Consider the following 25,024-nt stretch of genomic DNA (forward strand, 5'->3'; position numbering starts at 1 on the left):
ATAAAATATTTTGGGGCTTTGTTTTTGTCTTTGACATGGGGTGGCAGAGAGGCCTCACGTGGGTTTATCTGACACCAAGGCATGTTTTTCTACCTTACCACTTTTCCTTCTTTCCTTCCTCGTTTTACCTTTCCATTCATCGAGTTGAGACAAAGAGGTTTCTTGCATTTTGGGTTTTGGTCTTCTTTGTTACTTCTATTTTCTTGTTTATAATATTCTTTTTTTTTTGTAGATTATTTGTTAAATGAATAACGAGGGTTTTTCGGTTTCTTTGTATTTTAGATGCTTTCTTTTCTTTAGTTACCCGCTCGACCTCCTTTGGATAACATATATACTTAGTGCATCCAAGAAACTGCCATATGTCAGCCTCAAATTGCATGGTCATTGTGCCCTATTTGGAGCATACTAATAGCAAGTTATGTGTCCTCCATTAACAAGACAATCAAGAATTAAGAACTTTCCCATGTTTGATGTGACCTTTAGAGGATCCAGCACTGCTACCTATGACTATTTCAAACATCAATACCAACACCGATTGATAACTCCACCCTTTGTATATGGGAAACTTTTTTTTTTTTGGAGTGTGGAAAATGATTGCTAAGGCAGAAAATTCTTACGCCAGATTCTTCCCTGAACCATCCTTAATTAATTAAATTAATTTAATGTGTAACGGTTACTTTTATAAATTTAATTATGACGTCCATTATTTTCTTACCTAAAACCAGCTGATATTCGTATGTGTTTTTTAGTTGAATAAATATATTTGACTAATAAGTAATTAATTATCTCTTATCACCTTAATGAGTACTTAATTATAAATGAATAAGTAAGTAAATTAGTGTGAAATTTACTTAAATATACATCATGAGCCTGTACATATTTACTTTGTGGGAACAACCAATTTTCTGTATTAATTGTGGATTACAAACCTAGTGATCATGGTCATATGATAAAGGAAAATGATAATGAATTAAGAGATAAAATATTAATACATTTTTATTAATTACGTGTGAATTTTTAATATAAAATTATTTAAGAATATAAAAATGCAAATCTTATATACATTTTGTGCGAGAGAAATTGGATGAAATGTGAAATCATATATGGATATAACACATGTTTATATTGTCGTCAATGGATTACTATATGCTACAAAATTTAGAGATAGCGCAGAAAGTTGAAATATATTGCCTAACATGATCAAGTTCCTAATAATTGTTCAGAATGGCAGATGCTTTGTGGGTTAAAGTAAACCCTTTTCTCATATTCAGCTCACGTTTTACTGCCAAAAGGAGAAAAATGAAGTTGAATAAGCACATAAGGATACAGTGCACAATCATAAAATATATAGTCTATCACACGGGTAAAGTTGTGTCACTTTTTGTTAGCATCCATTTGTCTTGGCATATTATGACGAGAAAGTGTCAAAAGTTCCCTTGCAGAGGATCCCTATGTACTTAAGGAATATATGCTAAGAAAGCCAAAATCCTTGTAACTCGCTCTAAATGGTGCCGATTAGAAACCATGTTGAGAAGACTAAGGGATCCAAATTTCTTTGTTTCCACCAAAGGCAATAAAAATAAATTCTCAAATGTTGTTTATAACTAACGAGTACTTGAGATGCATGTCATTGACCAATGTATTTATTTTCAAGATATGACCGAAATTCGAAGGCTTGACAGCGGATATAGCAATATAGCGTGCATTTCCATTAATTCCTAGTTCACAGATGGAACTCTAGCTAGCTAATTGATCAAAGGCAAGGAATGTGTATGGTAGAGAAAAGGAATAGGATCATGAAGGTAACTTGTTAGAGCAATTAATTAGAAGGAAAACTGTGTAAAGACAATTCTTTCAAGGACGGTACGTTTGATTCCCCATTGACAACGCTGTCTCTTGTCCAATTCATATGGCATCTTCCAAGCCATCCCAACTACCAAAGGAGTAAAAACCCATAAACAGGACCCTTTAATGGATTTGAAAAGCAGTCCCATATAATAATAATGAAAAGATCAATGTGTTTTCCTGACCCAAGACACTGATTCTAAAGAATAAAAAGATACCCTTCTTAATCTCTCCGTCTTATTGGAAAATATAGGAGAAAAAATATATCTCCGATCCATATTTCTCTTGATATTTTGGTCCTATATATACCCATGTCATGACATGAGGGAAATTTTGTAAGTTCTCCCCCACAAAACTCCACAAGCATATAAGGTTTATGTCATAGATTTACTCCCCCTCACTCTTTCTCTCTCTCTCTTTCTCACTCACAAAGAGGCTTTCTTTCTTCTCTTTCTCTCTTTTTCTCAGATATGGAAGATTCAGAGGAAGATGGATTTTTGAATCTTAGCCTTTCAGTTGCTGCTGATAGGGAAAGGGAAAGGAAAAAGAAGGGAAAGATAATTAGGGAACATAATGTTTCTATGAGTAGTACTACTACTAGAAACTCCTATGAAGGCTACGAGGGGAAGATCTTTAGGCTTCTCCAAATGAGGGAGCAGATGCTAAGACAAGACCACAGGAGGAAAGGTGTTGTAGAAGATGGAAATGGCCTTCCTTTGATCCATTTGCTTCTCTCGACTGCCACTGCAGTTGATGAGAACAACTTGGATTCATCCTTAGAGAATCTCACCGATTTATACCAAACTGTTTCCCTAACAGGTGACTCAGTTCAGCGTGTGGTGGCCTATTTTGTTGATGGTTTGGCTGCAAGGCTTCTCACAAGGAAATCTCCATTCTATGACATGCTCATGGAGGAACCAACAACTGAGGAAGAGTTTCTTGCGTTCACAGATCTCTACAGAGTTTCACCTTACTACCAATTTGCTCATTTCACAGCAAACCAAGCTATCTTGGAGGCCTTTGAGAAGGAGGAAGAGAGGAACAACAAAGCACTACATGTCATTGACTTTGATGTCTCCTATGGCTTCCAATGGCCTTCTCTTATTCAGTCTCTTTCTGAGAAAGCCACAAGTGGCAACCGCATATCCCTCAGGATTACTGGATTTGGTAAAAACCTTAAAGAACTACAAGAAACTGAGTCTAGATTGGTTAGCTTCTCAAAGGGTTTTGGAAATCTTGTGTTTGAATTCCAAGGGCTGCTAAGAGGTTCAAGGGTTGTCAACCTAAGGAAGAAAAAGAATGAAACTGTGGCTGTCAACTTGGTTTCTTATTTGAACACTTTGAGTTGTTTCATGAAGATCTCTGACACATTGGGATTTGTTCATTCCCTTAACCCCTCCATTGTTGTGTTGGTTGAGCAAGAAGGTAGCAGGAGTCCTAGGAGCTTCTTGTCAAGGTTCACAGACTCTTTGCACTACTTTGCAGCCATGTTTGATTCACTGGATGATTGCCTCCCACTTGAGAGTACTGAGAGGTTGAGAATTGAGAAGAAGCTTTTGGGTAAAGAGATCAAAAGTATGCTAAACTATGATGATGTGGATGGTGAGGATTGCCCGAAGTATGAAAGAATGGAAACATGGAAAGCAAGGATGGAGAATCATAGGTTTGTTGCCACCAAAATAAGCTCAAAGTCTATGATCCAAGCAAAACTGCTTCTGAAGATGAGGACCCATTATTGTCCACTCCAGTTTGAGGAAGAGGGAGGTGGTGGTTTCAGGGTTTCTGAAAGAGATGAAGGAAGGGCTATCTCTTTAGGGTGGCAAAATAGGTTTTTGCTTACCGTCTCAGCTTGGCAATCAGTCTGATAGATACAATCTTAAGTCCTAACTTTTTCATCATTTTGATAATAATCTACATTCAAAATGATGATTTAGCTGATATTTTTGTGATTTTCTTTTAATTTAGCTAGCTATCTTCTATTTATGTCTTGCATTATGAAGAACTTTTAGTAGTTGGTAGATTGTTCAAGTAACGATTAATTAAGGTATATATATATATATATATGAAGCCTATATCTTTTCTTTTAAGTAATGTCTCCTTTCTCATCCTCATTGTTTTAGAATCATGAACCCTAATTTCTGCTTTTCTTTTGGTTGAAAGTGGAAAAACCCTAGTTTAAGTCGTGAACATATCTATTGGGTATGAAACTTAGGTTTACTAGAGTCAGATGCGGTTTCTTGTTATACTAAATTTTATGTACAATCAAGGATTTTAGAAGTTGCTAACTTCACCAATCATCTTACCAGCAATAGAATTAAAAAAATATTTCATTCTCACATGGAAACTGTTGTTATCCATGATAATCGAGAAGTGTGTAAGTGAAAAGTGGTTCTATGAAAAGATATCCGAACAAGAAAAAAAAACAAAAATATTTATAACTATCAAGTCCAGTCATTTAAATTTACGGGTTGTTAATCAATTGGAATATAAGAAGTTGGAGAGGAGGACAATAGAATACATGGATATACAAATAGAATGCAGAAATAAGGGAGAAAATGTTGGGGAGTTTTGGAAGGAATATAGCGAGCAATTGCTAAGCATTTATGGGTATTTTTAAAATATTTAATATTATAAAAGAAATTTTAAGTAAAATATAAAAAATAATATTAAAATAAAAACATTTTAAGATTACAAAAATTTATATATGTAGTTAATTGAATAATAATTTAAAATTTTAAAATTATGTGTTACTTTATAAATGAGTTTACTGAAAAATTTAATCGCTCTGAAACAATATATATCTAATTTAATGAAAGTAGAAAAATATATATCTAAGAATTATGTGTTAATTTTTTTAATGTAAAGTTGTTAGTGTTCTTTGATATTATATAGTATTTTATTTTGAACTTTTAAAAGATGATATGTTAATTAACTTAATCTTCTACATGCTAATCTTTTAAAACGGCCAATGTTGTGTTGGATATGACCATTTTAATATTCTAAAATTGTAGGATCAATATGAATATTAGTATGTTAAATAAGAGTAAGAGAAAGATAATCACTTACACTTAATAAAAACAAATTTTTTTTACAAGAGATCTCAATAATTATTAAGAATTTGGTTATTATCTTTTAAAATGATATTAAAATATTATATATATAGTATTTTTTTTAAGTTAAACAAATAAATCCTTAATCTACTTGATTGATTTTCTCAAATTGTATATGTAACCAATGAGTTAATTAAAATTAGATTTAATTAAAATATATTGATAATATAAATATATGTTTTATGTTGTTAACCAGTCATAAATTATTGTATCATTAAAAATTATTTTCATAATGATATAATTTAAAAAACTATACTGAACATATTATCTAATTCGTTAATAATGTAATTTTTTTAATTGACTGTGTTTCAAAAATAATTTTTAATACATTATCTTTCAATGCATAAACGATTATCAATTGAAGATTGCATGGCTTGGTTGCATAAAACCACTTCATACATAGCTATCTTAGTAGTGTATAAAAAACAATACTAACCCCATGTAATTTTGGTTAGTTTTTATTTCGGAAACTTTGATTAATCAATTATATAATGCAGTAATTAGGATTGCTACGTTTATAAAAAATAAATTAATAATTTATTTGGTTTAATATATGTTTTTCCTTCTCGTATCTTCATAAGATTTTAATTTTATTTTCTTAAAATTTTTATTATTTATTTTATTTAAAATTCAATAATTTTAGTCTCTCTTACTAATGTATTCTAACAAAAAATTGACACATGATAACATTTTAGTTAATCATAGCATTATTATAGACAAAAAATATTAAATTTTAAATATTAAAATTTTACAGAAAGAATATATAAGATTTAAGTCTAATATATTTTTAAAGGATTAACTTGATTTGATTTTCACCCATCACAGTCACATTTATGAGCTAAAAATACAATTATATATATATATATATATATATATATATATATATATAAAATACTGGGACAATTAATCAAAATCAATTTTCTCAACAATTTATGAGAATTTTGAAATTGATTCTATACAGTGTGAAATGTATTAAGTTCAGAATGTAAAGTGGAGATGTTCTTGCTTTTTCATTGGCTATGACTGCATATTTAAGGGTTCATGAGTTGTGGCTTGAATTTTTATTTTTATTTTTTAACAATTGAACACGGAATAAAAAGACCAAATAAATAACTTGCCCCCTTTAATGGATTTTTGTAAACGACTTCATTTTAAATTAAATAAACATTAAGTTTTTAAAATTCTTTTACTGTGTTATTACATAACCCAAATGGACACGAAATGCCTTCGAGAAGCTCCTATGCCTAGGCTACGAATGTAGCATGTACGCTATTTTGGTTATCTGTGTTGGTGCCATTAGTACCCTTTAAGTATTGTTTTCACCACACCAGCCAAAACAATCAATATATGTTCTGAATGTCACCATAGTTGTTATAACTTTTAAGACATATTTGGTAATTGTCACATGTTAATTTGTGCAAATTAATAATTAGAATCCTAACAGAGTCTCTCATATATAGAAGCAGCAAAGACTTTGTTAAAGTGTATAGGTTTTTATAAACCCCTTATTCTAATTTCATGTCTTTGACAGATATAGCTATTAATCATTGACATATTAACATCTAATGATGATCATGGAAACCATAATTAGCTATATTTTCTTTTTCTTGTCTACTATACCATACCTACTAAAAACTCAGAGAAAGTTGCATTTATTATAGCTTGTAAATCACAGTTTGCTATCTCTATAGGGGATCGTGACCCATGAGGAGTAGTTGCAAACATCCTCTCTATGTTAATGGAATCTCTTGTGTCAGCGAAAAAGAAACACGGGATTTTTAGCCATTTGAAGTAATGAAATAGTCAGCAATTCCCTTTAAACTATTGTAGCTTTTAAGGAGGTGAATCTTCTGCCTTGACAACTTAGGTTCAGATATAGTTTAGCATTTTCAAAATAATTATTTTATCTATAAATGACAGGTAAATATGAGTGTGCATTTAGATTAACTATAAAAAATGCATGGATTATTTATAACTCTGCATTTTGTTAATATGCATGCTATCCATATAAGTAGACAGATAAAAAAAAAATGGAAGAAATTTTTTTTCTGGGTGTGTTGTGATGATGATACGTTTGAAGATGTTAAATCTACTTAATTGTAAGTAGCTAAGCCTTATTGCTTGCAACATGCTTAATGAAGCTGGTTAAGAAACTGAGTTTGATTGTTGGAAGATTTATCGTGTTTTATGGCATCGATTATAATTGAATTTGAACTAAGAAGGAGGAACAAACGGAAATATTTAATGTTTTCTTTGACTTTACGTGCATTATACGATTACATGTAGAGAACTGCATCTTTGTTAAAATAAGATAAATGTTAGTAATATATATTTTAACATAATCAAAATTTACTGTGAATTATAAAATATATACTTTTTTTAATTTAATAAATCTTAATCATAATTTTATAATTTTAATAAATAATAAATCGTATATTAAAAATTATATTATTAATACTTTTTTTAAAATTATTTTACTCCAGTAAGTGCATAGACTAATTTTTTTTATTACATAATTATTTTATTACAATGCAAAGATTAATATAATCATTTTTTTAGAATTTTAAGAACAATTTTTATCTTTTAAAGGTTACTGTATTATGTTTGTCAACTGTAATTATTATTATTTAGATTATTACTTTAATTTGGTATAAGAATTGTATTTTTTTAATCTATTTTTTTAGTGAATTTAACGTTAAAAAAATCTATTTTTTATAAATAAAAATACAGTATTTATCATGTTTTGAATTTTATTAATTAATTTAAAAAGAATTTATTTACTAATTTAAAAAATATTAACCTTCAAACTCATTTCTTTTTAAAAAGATGTGATGTGATTTATCATATTTTAAATATTATAAAATTAATATAAATAATAGTTATAGGAAAATACATATGAGTGCTAATAATATTACACTAAGATTATAATGGTAAACAATTAATAAAATTTATTTATTTTAATAATAATTAGTTTGTTCTCTTTATTGAATTAAAAACAATATTTTGTAGTTCTGCACCATGTTAAAAAATTATTGTATAATAATTCTAAAATTTGATTACTTAAAAATAGTAACTTTATTCTATTTTGTAAGATATTTATTATTTCATGTAAAACTGTTTTTATACACTTATATATGTCTTGTTGTTCATGATATTAATTAAGTAATTGATAAATTAATTTAACATTTTTGTTTAAAAATTCCTTTTATCAATATAAATATTGAAACGAAATTTATAAATTTTTAATTTTAAATAATTTACATATTATATAATTCATTTATTTTCTTCTCTTTCTTAAAAAATGTTATATTGTAACAAATATCATATTTTATGAACTTTAACTGTATGTCCTTCAAATTTTTATCTATATTTAAAATGCTTAATTATTCTTTTACGATAATAAATTTATTTAAAAAATAGTTGATAAGTTGACTTAAATTAAAAAACTGGTTAGAAGTTTAATAATTAATTATTAATTATTAATTTAAACATGTTAGTTGAAACCTAAAACTATTACGTTGATTTTGTGAATTAAAATTATTTAATAAAATTAATTATTAAATTTATTGATAAATATAAAATGACATAAAAGAATATATTTGTATAATTTTTTATATCATATTTTTATTTTATAGATAAAAATACTTTTAAGTAATCATAATTTTAAATTTTGTAGTTAATTTTAAACTCTTAAATTATAAAATAATATTTCTCTCATATTGTATGATGAGGTGTAAGATATGTGAGGGAAAAAAATAAAAAGTAAAAAGTAAAATTTTGATAAATAATATAAGGAAATGAAAGATAAATAAAAATTAATATAAGAAAAAATAAAGTTACGAAGAAAGTTATATTCTACCATTCAAAAAGCTGTAGTGGTGAAAATATTTATTAAGGATGCAGATGAATAAATTATTATAATATTTATTTTTATACCTATATTTTTAAAAATTATCTATATCTGAACCTATATTAATGTGGGTAATAGTTTTGATATTGTTATTTGTTGAGTATTTCTATACTCGTAGTCGAATTTATTGTCCGTATTTTATATAAAAAAAAACTAAAAATCATATTAAAAGTAAAATTTGTAATTTTTAAAAAGCAATATAATGTTCAATTATAAAACGTTACGAATTAAAAATCCTTAACTTAATAAAAAATATTTAAGAATTTAGATTCTAATTGTTAAATATAATAAATATATTATACAAGTATGAATAATATTTTATTTAAAAATTTTTGCGTTTAACTATTCATAATAATTCTGATCAATTTTTATAAATATTTACTAAAATTGAGTCTGATTATCATCGATGTGAAGGCTTAGAACTTGATTAGTCTTTGAGTGAAGCGTATTAAAAACCCATTTATAAAAAAGATAGCCGTTGTACAACGTTGCCTTCTCCATACGATTCAAATGTATAAACCCTCACTCATTCATTCATTTACATGCAAATACATCGAAACCTTTCTTCTTCTTCTTCATCAATGGCTACTATTGCCATGGCAGAAAAGAAGAAAGAGAACCTACAACAGCAACAAGAAGAGCAATCCACAATCCCACTATTGACGGTGCTCAAGAACAACGCAATTCTCAAGAACATCTTCATCATCTTCGACAGCGAAGAACACGCAGTTCTCATTGGAAGACACCCACATTGCGACGTCGTCCTCACGCACCCCAGCGTTAGCCGCTTCCACCTCAAGATTCGCTCGAAACCCTCTTCCTGCACGCTTTCTCTCGTCGATTTGGGTTCTGGTACGGTAATCGTTAAACGATTCATTTCTTGTTATTTTCTTCTTCTGTTCTTTCGTTTGAGTCTTTATGGGTTTCGATTCTGTGTGGAGCAGTGCATGGGACGTGGGCGTGTGGGAGGAAGCTTGAGCCAGGGGTGAGTGTGGAGTTGAAGGAAGGGGACACTTTCACTGTTGGGGTTTCCACTAGGGTTTATCGTCTCAGCTGGGTTCCTCTTGCGCAATTGGATGCATTTGTGCCCCAAGAAGAAGAAGAAAAAGATCAAGAGATAATCAAGGTACGATCTTTATTAATTCTTTTGATGTGTATAGAATGCACTTAAGGTTTTCGTGAAATTGTTCTTTCTTTTCGTTTTCCTTTTTTTAAAATTATTCATGTTTCCTGTGTCTTTTTTGGTTCGTTTGAAATTTTGAGAATGACTTGTTTTTGAGAATTTAGATAATTATAAAAGGATGCAGAAGTTTAGGTATTTGTTCTGGGGGTTTGTTTGTCATGTTTAATGTTGTCAATGTTGAAAATCCGTGAATTTTAGATTATGTTTAATGTTATCTTTGATTTTTCAAAGTTGGGTTGGGCATGCAGGATGAGAATTTGGAAGTCAGTGTGGAACTTGTTTCTTTTTGTTGTGATGAAGAAAGGAAGAGCTATTCTAAGGATGAAACATTTGGAGTTCCCAATGACTCCTTTGGAACTGAAATGGAATGTTTTCCTACAATGTCTGGTGGTGAAAATAAACTGGGTGGTTTTCAAGACCGTGTTCTATTTCCCCCTTATGTACAATCGGTTGATGAAGTTGACCACACACAGAAAATTGATGCTTGTCCTGAAGTGGAGATGCCTGGAGAAACCAATTTGCTTTGTACATTTAGTGAATTTTTGACACACAACATTTGTCTTCCAGTTGTGGAAGCAGTCCAGGGGGCTAAAATGCATTGTTCCAGCTCACTTACAAATGTTAACCCAGCTTCTTTTGATGAAAAGGGTGCTGCTGTAATACCTAAAGAATCTGAATTTGGATACACATGCAGAGATCATGAGAAGAATGGAGATATTTTAACCATTGGAGCAAGAATTTTCAATTCTGAGAATGCATGTTTGCTTGTTGGTGATGATATTCCTGTTGCTAAATTTCATCAAATCAAGATTGTTGAAGATGCATCTGTGGATTTATCATCTGATGGAGAAAACCAAGATGAATGTATTAAACAATATAAGTCAAAGTTGCCGGACCAGAATGCTAAACCCTGCCATGAGCAATGGTACTCTCTGGATGAATTAATTGAAGATAAGAGCATTGAAAATATAGATTCTGCATCTTTTGATGAAAAAGGCATAGCTGCAGTGACTGTAATGCCTACAGAATCTGAATTTGGATCCACAATCAGAGATGAGGAAAAAACTGAAGATGTTTTGACAAGGGAATCTAGAATTATCAATTCTGAGAACACATCCTTGCTGGATGAGGAAGCTATTCCTGTTAACAAATTTCAACAAATCAAGATTGTTGAAGAAGCAGCGGATTCAATACCTGATGGAGAAAAAGAAGATAAATGTTGCAAGGAGTTGAATTTAAAGTTACAGGCATCCCTGAATGCTAAATGCTGTGTCGACCTAGTTAACTCAGTGGATGAAATAGCTGATGATACTGTAAACAAGTATGAAAACAGCATCTCCTCCACATCATTTAAAGTAGAATCACCAAATTGTTCAATGCCTCAGGAAGCTGTTTTTAATATTACAAACAAGATTGAGAACCAGACCCCTCAATCTCTCATTGCTACAACAAGATGCTCTGAGATGAAGATCCTGGAAGAACATGTAGGACCAACAGAGAAAAGTTCAACCTTCAGCAATATTTGGGCAAAAAGAGGGAAGGCTGTTAGTGCTCCTCAAGTTCGAGTTAGAAAGAGTAGATATAAGAGCATATCTAAAGTTGACACTGAAGTTGAAATGAGTAATGTGAATGATATCATAAATAAAGCAATGCCAAAGGATATTTTCTGTGTTCTTAGTGATGAAGAAGAAATATTCTCTCAAAATAGGGAAAACTCTGGCGCAAATACCTATCATTTGAGGTTTATGAGAAAGAAAGGTAATCTAGAAGAAATTAAACATTCCAAATCACAAAGGTCACTCAATTGGAAGGCTGATTGTAGTCCCAACATCTATTCAGCCAAAAACATAAATGCCATTTCAAACAAAGAGAACCAGACTCCAAAATTATCCCGAGAATGGAAGCCACAAAGAAAGCCTATTGAATGTCACATTAACTCGGTTTGCAAACGAGATATCATGGAATTAAAGAAGAACAGAACGGAAAGGGTACCCTTTCAATCACTAACTAACTCTGGAGGTGATCGCAAATCAATGGTTTCTAAATCAGTGGTTTCTGGTCCTGTTGGTGCTGCAAAAACCATTAATGATGCAAGTAATTGTGGTCAGATTTCACGCAAGCACACTAAACCTTCTGTAAGACACAACAATACCACATCATTCTTATTGTAAATGGCTCAAGAGTTCATTTTCAGCATATACGCTTACATTTCTATCATTTGCAGCATATTAGTGGAGAACAAAAGAAGAGCTGGGACATGGTTGCAGACGCTACTTCTCTTCTGAACAAGGAGTCAAGGAAAGCTTTGCAGCTTCTACAAGGTCTCAGTGGGACTCGCTTAATCATTCCAAAATTGGGTAATGAGTTTTAAATCACCATATGCTATGCCCTTTATCTACATTGTTTGAATTTAAGTGCAGGTGTTTCCCACAAAAATGGTTCTTATTAACACTGTAATGTCAGTCATAAGGGAACTGAACAGCATGAAGCAACAATTAAGAATTTTCAGAAGGACATCAGAGGCTTCTTTGGCCTTGGAATTTATTGAAGAATGCATGGAGAAAACAAGGAGGTGGATTCATATTCAAAGCTCAAAGGAATGTGCTTCGCCAACAGTTGAAAATCATATCCTTGACTGCGCTCTTCAATATAGAAGAAAGGAGAATGTGGGACAACTTGTCCTGCTTAGTGATGATGTCTCGTTGAAAATCAAATCCATGGCAAAGGTACTTAATGTTATATCTCATGGTAAACTATCAATAAACTATCGCATGTATATCTCATTTTCATATCTCTTGCCATATCTCATGGTAAACTGCCCCATCTCATTTTCTAAAATCCTTGATGTTCTCTTCTCTCGCTGCTGCAGGGGTTACTATGTGAGACAGTGCAGCAATTTCGGCATAGTTTAGTGAACCCCTTCTCTGAGAGGTTCATGTGGCCAAACAGCTCTCCTCGGGGACCTACTTGGTCTTGCCAAGATGATGTAGTTTTAAGGGAGAAATATTATGGTTTGCCATCAAAGGCTGGTTTGAAGCTCATTACTCAGCCCATTTTGTAATTTCCATGATTAATTTCTAAAAGAATCTTGTTTTTCAATTTTCAAACATGCTCTTTAATTCTCCTTTCATTTTCGTGGAAGAATAACCATTCACGGATTTAAGATGCCAGTGCACATCCATTAACTAAAATGGAGACGCATAGAAGATTGAATAAACTTGAAATCTTGGATTAAGGGATTTCGTTATATTTTTTGCTTTCTAGGATTAATGTCACATTAATGAAATGTCGGGTAGAGAAGTGGTGAGATACTCCATAGATTCTTCTTTTTAACTTGGGAACTTGAGTGGTAGATGTTACAATCAGCCTTCCACTTGAGTGACCTTTGTTGGCATTGATTTAAATATTCAATTTCTTTTATGAAAGTATATTGTCATAGCATGAATTTCTTTTATGACAGTATAATATGCATGTTGATTTGAAGAAATTTTTGGGCCACAATTGCTACGCCACTAAAAAAGGCGCTGTTGACTTATTACGTCATACGAGAAGTACAAGACTACTGACAATAAACAATAAACAAGTGTACAGGTCTGAACTTAGAAATAACTGATGTGAAAAAAAAAAATTCCAGACCACTATGGCGTATTCCATTCACAAAAATAACAACAGATAGCAGTTGAGTGATGAGTCTTTTGGGTCAGTATATTTAATGTTCATAATCTATGGTTAATATTCGAAGATTTATGGCTAAGCAGAACCTCCGTTCCATAAAAAAAAGGAGAAAACATTTTATGTTTTTAATAAATTCTTCAGTATTGAATAAATTTTAGGTAATTGTATGCTTGGAAGCTGGAATACAAAAGCAGGCTGACAGTGAGAACAAGGAACAGGCAGGAAAAAAAATCTGAAGTTATCAGAGAAAAGGATGTTTTAAGAAAGGAAGAGAAATAAACTTTGGATATATTTCACTTTACAAATACAATATAAGGTACACTTGTTTATATAGCCTAAGTTGATGTAAACTAGAAAATATCATCAAATATAATGAAATTAAACAAATTTTCTCATCACAATCAATAATTATGTTAAAGTAAATAATCAATCAAGTTGTAATCATGCTAATTACAGTAAAATTACCCATTCTTTATACATTAGCTTAATAATAAGAAATATATTAGAGAAAATGCGTGAAATAATATTGCCAATACTTTACCAACAAAGAACAAAAAGTGTTTTTCATACTTAAGCATTTATTTTATTTTAATAATAATTATAAGCTTGTCACTTTGATCTTTCTCTTTTATTTAAAATAATTATATTGGAAAACAAACGTATCATGTAATTATAAATAAAATAAAAAAATAGAAACAAAGCCTCTCTTTCAATATTAAGAAATGGGTAGTACATGATATTACCTGGCTTTACAAATCTAACAAACAAAAAGGTTTATTCGGAAAAAGGGGGAACAAAGAAAACATAAACATTATTATGTAGGGTAACATTATTATAAATTGTCACTACAGATTGTCAGAACTTGATTCACCGCCACCAGATTTAGGAGCACAATTAAAGGATCCGGACATGAGAAAAGAGAAAGAACCTTCTGAATCTTCAAATGGAGGTTGAGAGAAATCATTAAAACCACCAAAGTTACAGCCTTCGAAGTTCAAGGATGAGAAATAATTGATAGGATCATCAATATTACCCTTCGCATCCATTATGTTTTGAACTACATTTTCACTTGAAGGATTTGATCCAAAGCAGAAGTTCATACTTCCTACCATACTGCTGTTTTCTCTGCTCTGGAGATCACGTGGCTCAGCCACTCCTTTGGTGTCATCCAAAGGAATAGCTGGAGTATGGCCTTGGAAAAGAGCAATGTGCCCAAAAAGCTTGTCTTTTCTTGAAAATGTTGTGCCACATGAACAAAGCCATTTATCCTTACCACAGTGTTTTTCATGAGTTTTAAGATCTGCCATGACCGAAAACTTCTTGGTGTTGCATCTGCTGCAAGTGTAACTCTTGTCACAGTGTGTTCTTTTATAGTGGTTTTTGACACACAAAATAGTCTTTAGTGGTTGGAATTTTTTGTGATCCTTGTTACGCTTACAGCCAGCATAAGGGCAGGAATACCTCTTGATAAGCTTTGGTTCAGACCCGGTTTCTTTGTGTGGCTTTGCAAGAGCTGCTGGAGTTTTGTACTCATCACCATGGCCTCTCATATGCATTCGGAGATTTGCATCCCTCTTGAATCCCTTCCCACATATTGTACAAAAATGTGTGTGAGGTGCAAGAATTTCTTCTTTCTCCAATTGTAGAATCTCGTAGGAACCAGGTGGAAGGTTCTCGCCCTCATCCACATCTTCTTCATCTTTTGGCTCATGTTCTTCCATATTGTAGTTTTGCTCCATTTCACAATTATTTGGTGGATCATTGTGAGTGGACTGATCAAACAGTTTATTTCCACTATTATTTTGAGGCCTAATACCACTACTTGGGTCTGATCCAAAAGGGAGGTTAATCCCACGAAGCTGGCCAAGCTGTCCAACCACGGGATTTGTGTTTGTGAGAGTGTGCCGAACAGAGGGGAGAAGACTTCCTGCAGTAGAGATCAACTGAACAATAATTGATGTAAGGTCAGCTGTGATGAGCTGCTGTTCCTGAGTCACTAGTTCGTGAGGTTGTCCAAAAGGTTGGCACTTTTTATTAACAATCAAATGCACCAGATCCCGGAGCTGATGAATCTTTTCTTCAAGGAAGGAAAGATTATTCAACATTGAACTGGGATCCCAATCTTGAACTTTACTGGTGTCTGATGAGTCATTCAGTGGACAATTTTCTTGATCAGGGATCTCAATATCTTTGTTAGATTCACCAGGAAGTGCAGACTGGGTAGGAGAAGGTTGGTTGAATTCTTTGAAAGGTGATTCAATCCTGACCCCGTAGAAAGAGGACGGATCTGAGGACAAATTATTTTGTAATCCATTCCCAGGTGAGGTTAAGGTAGAGGACCTTGCCCAGTTGTTAGCACATAAACTTCCTTTTGGTGGATCCATTTAAAACTCAATCAGAGAACTCAAAATCCCTGTCCATCAAAGGTATCTTAGTAAAGAACAAGTGATGTCTATCGAATATTTTTAAAAAATAATAACAAAATAATATTGTTTGCTAAAAGATCCAACTAGAAGATTTATACCATTCAACATAGGTGTCCATGTGAATACAAAACAAACATCACATATCATAAGATTGACAAATGGTACTAGATTCATGAAATAAAAATCACTTTAGCTAATCAATCAACTTCATAGTTGTATGGCCAATTACCTAGTAAAAGCTAAGGCTTCAATTTAGTCAACACCTACACAATCCTAAGAGCAAGCTATTCTTCCCTCGAGGTATCATCAGATGCAAATTCGAAAATTTCCCCTTCCAACAAATATTTAAATCATGTACAATCGGAAGAAAGCAAAACCCTCTCTCCCAATCACTCTTCAGTTCTATATGAAGCTGCATATTCCCACACTCCATTTGTGAAAATCAATCACCAAATCTCTTTAAGTAAGCACTTCATAGTTACAAACTCAAAAATCTCCCCACCCATTCATTCTCACCTCTTGTTCTTCCCAATCATTAACTACGCTAAATTCCAACACATCAAAATTTGTTGTATCTCAACACCAATTCAGATTTTGACCCAACAACAAAAAAACGTTAAAAAAAGAGACAGTTTAGGAACCAAAAAAAAAAAAAACCATTAAAAGATCCAACAAACCATTCAAGGAACCAATATAAAACCCCCAAAAGAAAAAGTAAAAAAGTTGCATGCTTTCTGAACAAACCCTGGCCATGGAACTAGCAACATAAACCCAATCAATAGAATAAAGAACTTACAGTCACAGGCTCACAGCTCAATGGAAGCTCTAGCAATCTGAAAACTCCATTTCTGAGAGAGAAAAAGAAGAAAGGAAGAAAAAATATGAGATGAAGAAGAAAACAAAGGAGGTGAAGTGAATGCTTATATAAGGAACCCAAGTTTGGAAGAAGGTTAACTGTGTGTTGCTGTTGAACACAGCAGAAGCATATTTGGTCAACCCCACTGTTACTATTACTATTACTACCGTCCATTTTGTGGGTCAATCCACGTGGGGCCCACATAGGTGGGGGCATTTCTTATCACCTTCGTTTCTGCATCCATCAATCACAACCGTTGATCAATGGAGAAGAAGCCAAAATAGTTAATGAGCTTTGATTTGAGTTTGAGATGAAAATGGGTCCCACACAGGACAACTAGGAGGGATGATGGAGTTTGGTTTGTCTCTAATTTCTATGGACATGCATGCATGCATGTGTAAATGCAAATGCAAATGCAAATTCAAATGCAAATGCAAATTTGACTTGTTTGCTTTTGTCAATAAGAATAAAAATTAAAAAAAGGATGAGATGGGGGAGGAAGGTTTCTGTGGGGGCGATTCAATCTGGTGAGTGGTGAAAGGAAGTGAGCTTTCAAGGAAGCTACGCTTCCTATAAACATGGCTTTCTTGCTCTTTTTCATGCCCACGTTAAACCTACTCCTCCCTCCCCCAATAAACTTAAATAATACTATCATTTTTTAACGTGTATTTTGAGGTATATAATAATTTTTTAATATTTAATTTTAAAAATATTGATAATGATAACAAAAATACAAGATATCATCAAATTAGTATATTAATAATATTAAATGTTATAATTTTAATAAATATGTATTATTTATTATTTTTTATTAGGGGTAGAAGAAGGTTCAAACGAATTTAAGAAAAAATTATTTTAAAAAATCTTTTGATTAATAATGTTTTTAAAAATTTATTTTTTGATTGAATTTAATGATATCTTATAATTTATGTAATCGATTTCACTGAATGAGATAGACTTGATGGTTGTTATTGTAGACTTTTATTGTATTAGAGTTGTGTTAAAAAAAATAATTATATGAAAATCTAATTTTATAGAGAAATTATACATAAAGGTGTAAAGAATTGAAGAGTTTTTTCTTTACTATTTTTTTTTATATAAATTTAAGTATCTATTTATCCTCATTAACATTTATATTTATTCTCTTGATAATTTCTTGAGAGAAATATATTCGAGTTTCAAATGCAAAAATTAAAGGATACAAGATACAACTCACATTTCAAGTGAACCCAATCATGTCTTACTTAGTATATTTTAATTAAATCTGAAAATCAGCAAACTGCTTTCTTCAAGTCTACAATGGAGTTCGGAATTGTTGAAATTGCATAAAAACATTAAGATAATATATTCTGGTGTTGGAAAGTCGCATATTTTTGGAGAAGACAATAATAATGTTACCAGCAGCCAGGCCTCTGTATCTAAAACTGCACCTCTTTGTTTGTCCAACTGCAGATGCTTATGGACTCTGCCACACGCTTTTAGATGTAGAGGGTGGTCCCTTTGTAATTTTGCTTTGGTTTTTTGCTTCTTATATATATAATAATTCAAAAAGAAAAAGAAAAAAGAGATAGGTGTTGAATTTCTACGCAATTATGAGTTCATATGTGTCTAATAATATAATTAATTTCCTACTCAGTATGTTAATATGACTGGATTCCAACGTATCAGTTTCAAACTTTGTCAAACAATTCAATGCATATATACGTGTAGCGCACAACTGTGCTTACCAAAGTTACCTTGGCATAATTTTCAACACTTTTTTAATTTGATCTGTTAAGAGGTCCCAAATCTCTAATGCATATTATAAGTAAAACAAAGTAAGAATTTAGATTAGGGTGCAACTATAAGTAGGGATTGGCTTGATTTTTAATTTTGATTCTACTTATCTATACATGGTTAAAAAAGAATATTTTTAAGTAAGCTTAATTATAAAGTGAATAAAGTTACATTTATCTTTAAATTAATTATATATATTAGTTAGAGAAGCATACCTTTTACATTTTTCTTAAATTAGAAATAACTTTAAAAATGATAACAGTGCTTGTTGAAAGACTTGAGTGAAACTAACATTTCTTGTTGTGGTGATATATTGTGTACAATTTAGTTGGAATGCTTTTCTGAAAAATATTGACATGTTAATTACGTATTTGTGATTGTCTTTTAGCTATTGAATTATTGAGAATCGCTGGAACTGATTGAGAATCCTTATCACATGCCAACGGGTCTCAGAATCTCATAAGAACTAGTTGAGAATCCTTATGATCATAAAGTTTACTCCAATAATGTGTACTATGGTTCTAGTCAGGCCAAGATATGCATTTTAATCTTTACTTTGTTAAAATACCATCTGACTTGAGTTTTGGAACTATCCGCTCTCACATTCTATCACTTGCAATCACCCAAAAAGAGCAATATTGCCCTTCATAATTAAGGAGTTTAATTAGAGTTTGGAACCTGATCCATCAATCATATATGTAAATGAGGTTTATTTCATTGAAACTGTACATGATGGCTTAACACACAATATAAAGTAGTTTCTACATAGCCCAAATTATTTTTGTTGTATTTTCTAGGTATTAGAAATTTTTTTGACTAAGTAATGGTTTTTATTTTTTCTTTCTAGAGGTCTAAGACTTAGAATATCTTTTATAAAAAATAATTTTATATGATTAGAAAATATTTGCAATATAATATGATTATCTCACAATAATTTTTGTATATATAAAATATAAAACTACAAACTTTGCTTATGAAATAAGTTTTGTTTTTAATTGTGGTGTGAGTCCTTCACCCCATTAAAAATTTTCCTCCACTAATTGGGATTCGAATTCTCCAAAAACGAGAAGTTAGTGAGTGTGTGTATACTTGTTGCTAATTGAAATTACTTGATCATGTCAAATTTAAATTACTTTTAGCAATATTCCCATAAAAAAATATATATTAAGATTTAGCAATGACTAAAACACGAGCGTTCCTAAAACTAATCTTTTGAATATTTTTATGCTCCTGTTAATATTTGGAAGCTATTCATTGAATCCGTTGTTTCATCTTAAAGGAAGATGTCACTTTCTGAAAGATAGTATAATTTTGTCTTCTTCAAGTATGTTAAAGCATGTTGATCTCCATTATGTAAACAAGAATAAACCGTGGTATACGCGTGTCTCAATTTACAAAAGCCAATATCCAATCATTTTCTTATTTTATCAAAAGTGGGAAGATAGAGACTGGAATTGAAGAGAGAGGCAGAGAAGTGCTGGAAACAGTTGAGATGAAGTGAGAAATGAGGATGAATCCTTTTACATTAAATTTTAACCTTATCATGTAAAATTGCTTTATTTTTCTCTTGAAAAACACATAACTTAACTTATTGTTTCTTGTAAATTATTTTTTATAATATTAATCTATTTTAGCTGGTAAAGCTCCACTAACATAAGTCAAAGAGAAACCTTTTATTATTATTTTTGCAATTATAATTATATTCTAGACTTCTAATAGCAAGACAAAGTGGAGGCTCAGGTCCAGAGCATGGACATCAATGATTCAAAAATATGATATAAGCAGTGACGAAATGAGAAGGTGATGGAAGGAATCACTTTAAAAATCATGAAAATGACCATTTATTAAAAAAAAAAAAAAAAAAAAAAGAGGATTTTCACACGTGAATACACCATCAGCACCAGAGCACAGCTTTAGTAACCCATTAGAGAATTGAGAACTTTCAACCATTCCTAGCAATAGTCTACCTCAGCTAGTAACTACACCAATAGAGCCAAAATTCCCTACAACACAACCAAATAAATTATTGAAAACTGTGTATTTAACTATGCCACATTCATAGTGTGTTAGTTCACACAATTGCATTCATTTCTTCTCATTTGATTTGATAGGAACTCCTTTGGTGTCTTGAACAAGTTCCTTCAAAGCATCTCTCCTAGGCCGAGCAACCTTGTTGTTAGGATCAAACAGTAAGACTTCTTCAAATGCCTTCAGAGCAGACTTATATTCTTTTTTACTCTCAAAGGCATCACCAAGATTGTTCCATGCTGTGACATAACCTGGTTGAAGTTTCACAGCCGTCTCAAACTGTGCAATTCCCTTGTCAAGCTTTCCATCACGGACATAGCTCACACCAAGAGCATTGTACACCTATGTTGATGGAATGAATGATGTGATCATTACCAAAGTTGTTAAGAAGTCAAATCCGGATAGGCCAATAATGGTATAATTGTACTTACAAAACTCAACAGCATAGAGATGCTATCATTCTCCTATTTTCAGATTAAATTCAAACTTCACCTTATATAATTTAATTTGTTAGCAATCAAACACGTCATCTGACCTGGGCAAGATCCTGATTGTCTCCATCCCATTTCTCAATTGCTTGAAGCAAATACTTGGTAGCAGCAGGGTAAAATTTCCTGCGCAGCATCACTGCACCAAGTTCAAAAAGCTCAGTTGCACCAGCATCACCACTTCTTACTTGCTCCTGAGACAATGGAAGAAAATGAATAAGGACAAAGGATCATAAAAAAAACTAGTTCCAAGTGGCTAGTGCTCATGTATAATCTTTATTATGGTACACAAAAATCATATAACTAACATGTAAAATTCAGGGTCTAATATATTTGAAGGAGGCTATGTCTTGCTTAAGAGAAATAAGTATTAATCTAAAGGAAGATGCATAGGCTCTTACCTGCAACTCTTTGGCAGAAAGGTCAAGTTCTCTGCGAACAAGAATTTGGCGAATCACAAAGAAAGTCCCAGTTCCTAGCAAACCCAATAACAATACCAAGTATATTAGTTGGATACTTAAATCAAACAACTCTCCAACCTCGTATATCTCATTTATCTTCACTGCGCCACTTGCATATGAAACATCAGGAGAAATCACTGATATAGTTTGTCCAAACAGGAGTGCTGAAACCCATTTGGATGATCTTCCCCCATCTTCAAGATCTTTGGTTGTAAAGTCATTCACTGAAAATCCAGCAAGACAAAATTGAAGAGGGCAATATCTCTAGGGACTATTTCAGTTTTAAAACAAAATTGAAGATTTGAAATTAGCTGACGTTTGCCCAAATGTTAGAACCAGGTTTAACACAATGCTTAGAATTAACAAGGTACACAAGTTTTTCATTGGTTTTACTCAATCAGCAATTTGAATATAAACAATAATCAATACAGTTATATATAATGGAAATATCACAATTCCTTTTGCTACCTAGAGCTGTCAAATTGAGTTGAATCCATTTCCAATTGTTTGGCTTGTTGTAGTTTGTACCCTTCTTAAAGACAGATTCAATCTATAAATTATTACCCACCTCCCTTAATCCACAGGCCAGTCAAGGTGGGTTAGGTTCTCTTATGCAACCAAAAATAACTAAAACAAAACTTTTTTATGATGGTTAACCAGGCATAATGCAGGTTAACTTAACCTGATAAAAATATTTATTAATTATTATGAATGATAACTTCCTATTTAACCCATCAACCCAAACAGATAGATTGGGTTACACAGTTTGCTGAACTGCCTAATATGTAACGCTATTCCCAGTTAAAATTTTCTCCACACTTTTTTTCTCTCTTTATTTCTCTTCATCAGATCACCTATCTTATTCCATACTTCTCTTTCTAATTCTCTCTTCGATGTAGAAAGTGTCGTAAGAATTTTAAATGGTTATAACATCATTCTATTTTGTATAGTGGGACATGAAAAACAGGATATGGGAACGGATGATTTGGTTCCCTGCAAAATTGTAAAATACTTCAAATAAGTGGAATAACATAGATTAAACTAAGTCCATTAGCCGACAGTCAAACATAAGCAGGGATCTTCCAAACCAAAAAACAGGTACATCCATATCACTAACATTATATACAGTTATGCAGTTAGGAGCTTTGTAAATTTAAATGCATAAGACCAACATGATAATTTATCCTGTAGTTCCTCCCAACAAACTTCATGATTATTTTCTTTCATGTTTTCTTGATCTTGGAGTATTTGTTGATCAATTTACAGATACAATGCTTCAGAGGTTTAACAAAATTTGACCATTACAACATCAGATCATCATCCGTTGGTTAGTTTCAACAAAAACAAACAGGATGCATGAAAATTTGATATAAAATAAAAAACCACACACTACATTTTACCATTACAAAACTTGTCATTTTTCTAGAAACGCATGACACCATTTCGCTCATGGTACGCAAAAACATGTTATGAATAAGAAAATCAATAACAGAGAAAAGGGAATTACTGATAGATTGTTTTGTGACAAGGGTACTGAGGAATTCCATCGGCGTTTCCCTTTGAAACTTCTGTCTTCGTCCATGATGGAAGAAAAAAAAAATTAGTATCCAGAACTTAAGGTGTCAACACAAGGCATGACATGAATAAGGAGAATGCTAAATTTTGGTGTAAAACAGGTGAAAGCTAAAAAACCTGAAGCACAGTCCTGCTCTTCATTGCATCAAGGTTGTCTCCATGTAAAATGGGTCCTGTTTGCTCAAGTCCCGAGGCTTTCATCTTTCTGCAAATTGTGCTCCACGTTAACAAACAATCATTCATGCGCATACTCTAAGGAAACAAGAGCCTCTAAGAAGGTAACAAAACCGAATGTGTTAAATGTGAATGTGCAACGCGCTCCTACACAAACCACTCAAACTCAACATTTCTCAAACATCATGAAACTTGGAAAATGTAAACTAAATCGGCAATCACACACACAGTCACCCAATTGGCCAATTCAGCACTCCACTCTCCTAAACAACATTAACAATACTTAAGTGAAGAACCCCATGAATCGATTACACTAAAGTTTGAATCTTTTAGAAAATTAGAGGGAGATAGGAAATGGGATTACTTTAGAAAGCAAGTGTGACGGCGAGGAGGTGAGAATTGTGAAGGGCATGAAGATGTTGTAGTAAGTTTGGAAGGGAATTGGTTGCAGAGAAGAGTGAAGGGAGAAGAATCGTTTAAGGGAAATTTGAATGGGAAGAGAGTGGAAAGAGAAGGAGGAGAAGAGGAGGGAAGAACGAGGAAGTGAGTGAAATTGGAACCACCCATCTTCGCTTCTGCTTCTGCTTCTGCTTCTTCAGTTACAGATGTTATCCTGCTCCACCATGATATGCCACCTCAGATCAGACGGTAATATTAATTTTTAAGTAAGGTAATATTATTTTTAAAACCATCAATATTATTAAATCATATTGCTGGAATTAGTAAAGTTGAGCAAGTTCTTAACATAATTCTCAATGTTATATAAAAAAAAAAGATTCACTTTATATTCGTCATTCCTTCCATATTGTTTTGACTACTTGACTAAATGCTCCGTATAAACTAATAAATTTAACTTGATATTTCTTGAAGTCAGGTACAAGTAGAATAGTGGCTCGAGTGATCTATTACATGCTGTATGTACGAATCTGTATTTACCTATAATTTGCATCTTATAAACGAAAACAAAATAAAAGTTAAAACTGTCATGGCTTATATATGAGCTAATCTAAAGTTATTAGTTTACAGTAAAAGATTAGTAAAAAATGATTTGTTTTTTTAGAATTTAGACTATAGGCATCTCTATTTTATTAGAGTTAATTTTGATCGAATTAAATAATATCACAGGACTAAAATTTGAAATTACAAATTAAATTAAAATAAATTTTATAAGTGAATTTAGGCTTTTAGTAATAAAAACAATGTATTTTGCTTAAATATTTTTTTTTATCTTTTTAATACTCTATTGTATTTCTAAAAATAAAAAGTTTATAGTATTTGAAAAAATTAAAAGAAAGATATGTTATGAGAGTTAGTTCAAAAAATTAAAATCATGAAATTTTAAAGAATAATAAACTTTGTTATTATTTAATGGCTTTTTTCCTTTTAAGATAAACAAAACAAAAGGATAATTTAAAACCGGAGGTTAGAAACATAATTTTATTAATATAGGTAAAGTTTATTAAAAAAATATATAAATAAAGATGTAAATTTATATATTTATAATTTCTAATAAGTGT

General features: G+C 31.7%; 4 protein-coding genes across 6 annotated transcripts; 2 read left to right on the forward strand and 2 right to left on the reverse strand.

Moving 5' to 3' along the window:
- The first annotated feature begins 2,315 nt into the window (after positions 1-2,315).
- LOC113873785 (scarecrow-like protein 18) lies at positions 2,316-3,710 on the forward strand. Its single transcript, XM_027512099.1, has one exon. It carries the CDS (start codon positions 2,316-2,318, stop codon positions 3,708-3,710), a length of 1,395 nt encoding a protein of 464 aa, XP_027367900.1.
- Positions 3,711-9,417: 5,707 nt separating this feature from the next.
- LOC113873691 (FHA domain-containing protein PS1-like) lies at positions 9,418-13,175 on the forward strand. 2 transcript variants are annotated; one of them, XM_027511942.1, is made up of 6 exons: positions 9,418-9,717; positions 9,810-9,991; positions 10,297-12,183; positions 12,273-12,405; positions 12,512-12,774; positions 12,918-13,175. In XM_027511942.1, the coding sequence occupies exons 1-6, from the start codon at positions 9,447-9,449 to the stop codon at positions 13,107-13,109; spliced, it is 2,928 nt and encodes a 975-aa protein (XP_027367743.1). In that variant the 5' UTR covers positions 9,418-9,446; the 3' UTR covers positions 13,110-13,175. The 2 variants fall into 2 exon arrangements, with proteins under 2 accessions (XP_027367743.1, XP_027367744.1); XM_027511943.1 differs by having other exon boundaries at positions 9,447-9,717; positions 9,810-9,943; positions 10,303-12,183; positions 12,918-13,150.
- A 1,241-nt stretch (positions 13,176-14,416) lies between these two features.
- LOC113872272 (protein SENSITIVE TO PROTON RHIZOTOXICITY 1-like) lies at positions 14,417-17,129 on the reverse strand. The gene is made up of 2 exons (XM_027509700.1): positions 16,946-17,129; positions 14,417-16,136 (listed from the first exon to the last, which is right to left on the reverse strand). Exon 2 carries the CDS (start codon positions 16,105-16,107, stop codon positions 14,569-14,571), a length of 1,539 nt encoding a protein of 512 aa, XP_027365501.1. The 5' UTR covers positions 16,108-16,136; positions 16,946-17,129; the 3' UTR covers positions 14,417-14,568.
- Positions 17,130-20,588: 3,459 nt separating this feature from the next.
- Positions 20,589-24,129, reverse strand: LOC113872545 (tetratricopeptide repeat domain-containing protein PYG7, chloroplastic). 2 transcript variants are annotated; one of them, XM_027510174.1, is made up of 6 exons: positions 23,872-24,103; positions 23,451-23,538; positions 23,266-23,330; positions 21,699-21,982; positions 21,345-21,491; positions 20,589-21,151 (listed from the first exon to the last, which is right to left on the reverse strand). In XM_027510174.1, the coding sequence occupies exons 3-6, from the start codon at positions 23,303-23,305 to the stop codon at positions 20,867-20,869; spliced, it is 756 nt and encodes a 251-aa protein (XP_027365975.1). In that variant the 5' UTR covers positions 23,306-23,330; positions 23,451-23,538; positions 23,872-24,103; the 3' UTR covers positions 20,589-20,866. The 2 variants fall into 2 exon arrangements, with proteins under 2 accessions (XP_027365975.1, XP_027365974.1); XM_027510173.1 differs by having other exon boundaries at positions 20,598-21,151; positions 23,266-23,326; positions 23,872-24,129.
- Between the last annotated feature and the right edge of the window lie 895 nt (positions 24,130-25,024).

Source organism: Abrus precatorius, unplaced genomic scaffold (assembly GCF_003935025.1).
Source record: "Abrus precatorius isolate BTA unplaced genomic scaffold, Abrus_2018 Scaffold7, whole genome shotgun sequence".
NCBI lineage: Eukaryota > Viridiplantae > Streptophyta > Magnoliopsida > Fabales > Fabaceae > Abrus > Abrus precatorius.

Excerpts from the sequence above, each read along its gene's own strand:
- LOC113873785 (XM_027512099.1), top strand. The coding sequence starts at position 2,316 with ATGGAAGATTCAGAGGAAGATGGATTTTTGAATCTTAGCCTTTCAGTT.
- LOC113873691 (XM_027511942.1), top strand. The coding sequence starts at position 9,447 with ATGGCTACTATTGCCATGGCAGAAAAGAAGAAAGAGAACCTACAACAG. Across the intron at positions 9,718-9,809 it reads TCTCGTCGATTTGGGTTCTG|TGCATGGGACGTGGGCGTGT; the intron begins GTACGGTAATCG and ends TGTGTGGAGCAG. Across the intron at positions 12,406-12,511 it reads CTTAATCATTCCAAAATTGG|TCATAAGGGAACTGAACAGC; the intron begins GTAATGAGTTTT and ends CTGTAATGTCAG.
- LOC113872272 (XM_027509700.1), bottom strand. The coding sequence starts at position 16,107 with ATGGATCCACCAAAAGGAAGTTTATGTGCTAACAACTGGGCAAGGTCC.
- LOC113872545 (XM_027510173.1), bottom strand. The coding sequence starts at position 24,074 with ATGGGTGGTTCCAATTTCACTCACTTCCTCGTTCTTCCCTCCTCTTCT. Across the intron at positions 23,539-23,871 it reads CGTCACACTTGCTTTCTAAA|AAAGATGAAAGCCTCGGGAC; the intron begins GTAATCCCATTT and ends CACAATTTGCAG. Across the intron at positions 23,327-23,450 it reads AGAGCAGGACTGTGCTTCAG|AAGTTTCAAAGGGAAACGCC; the intron begins GTTTTTTAGCTT and ends GGACGAAGACAG.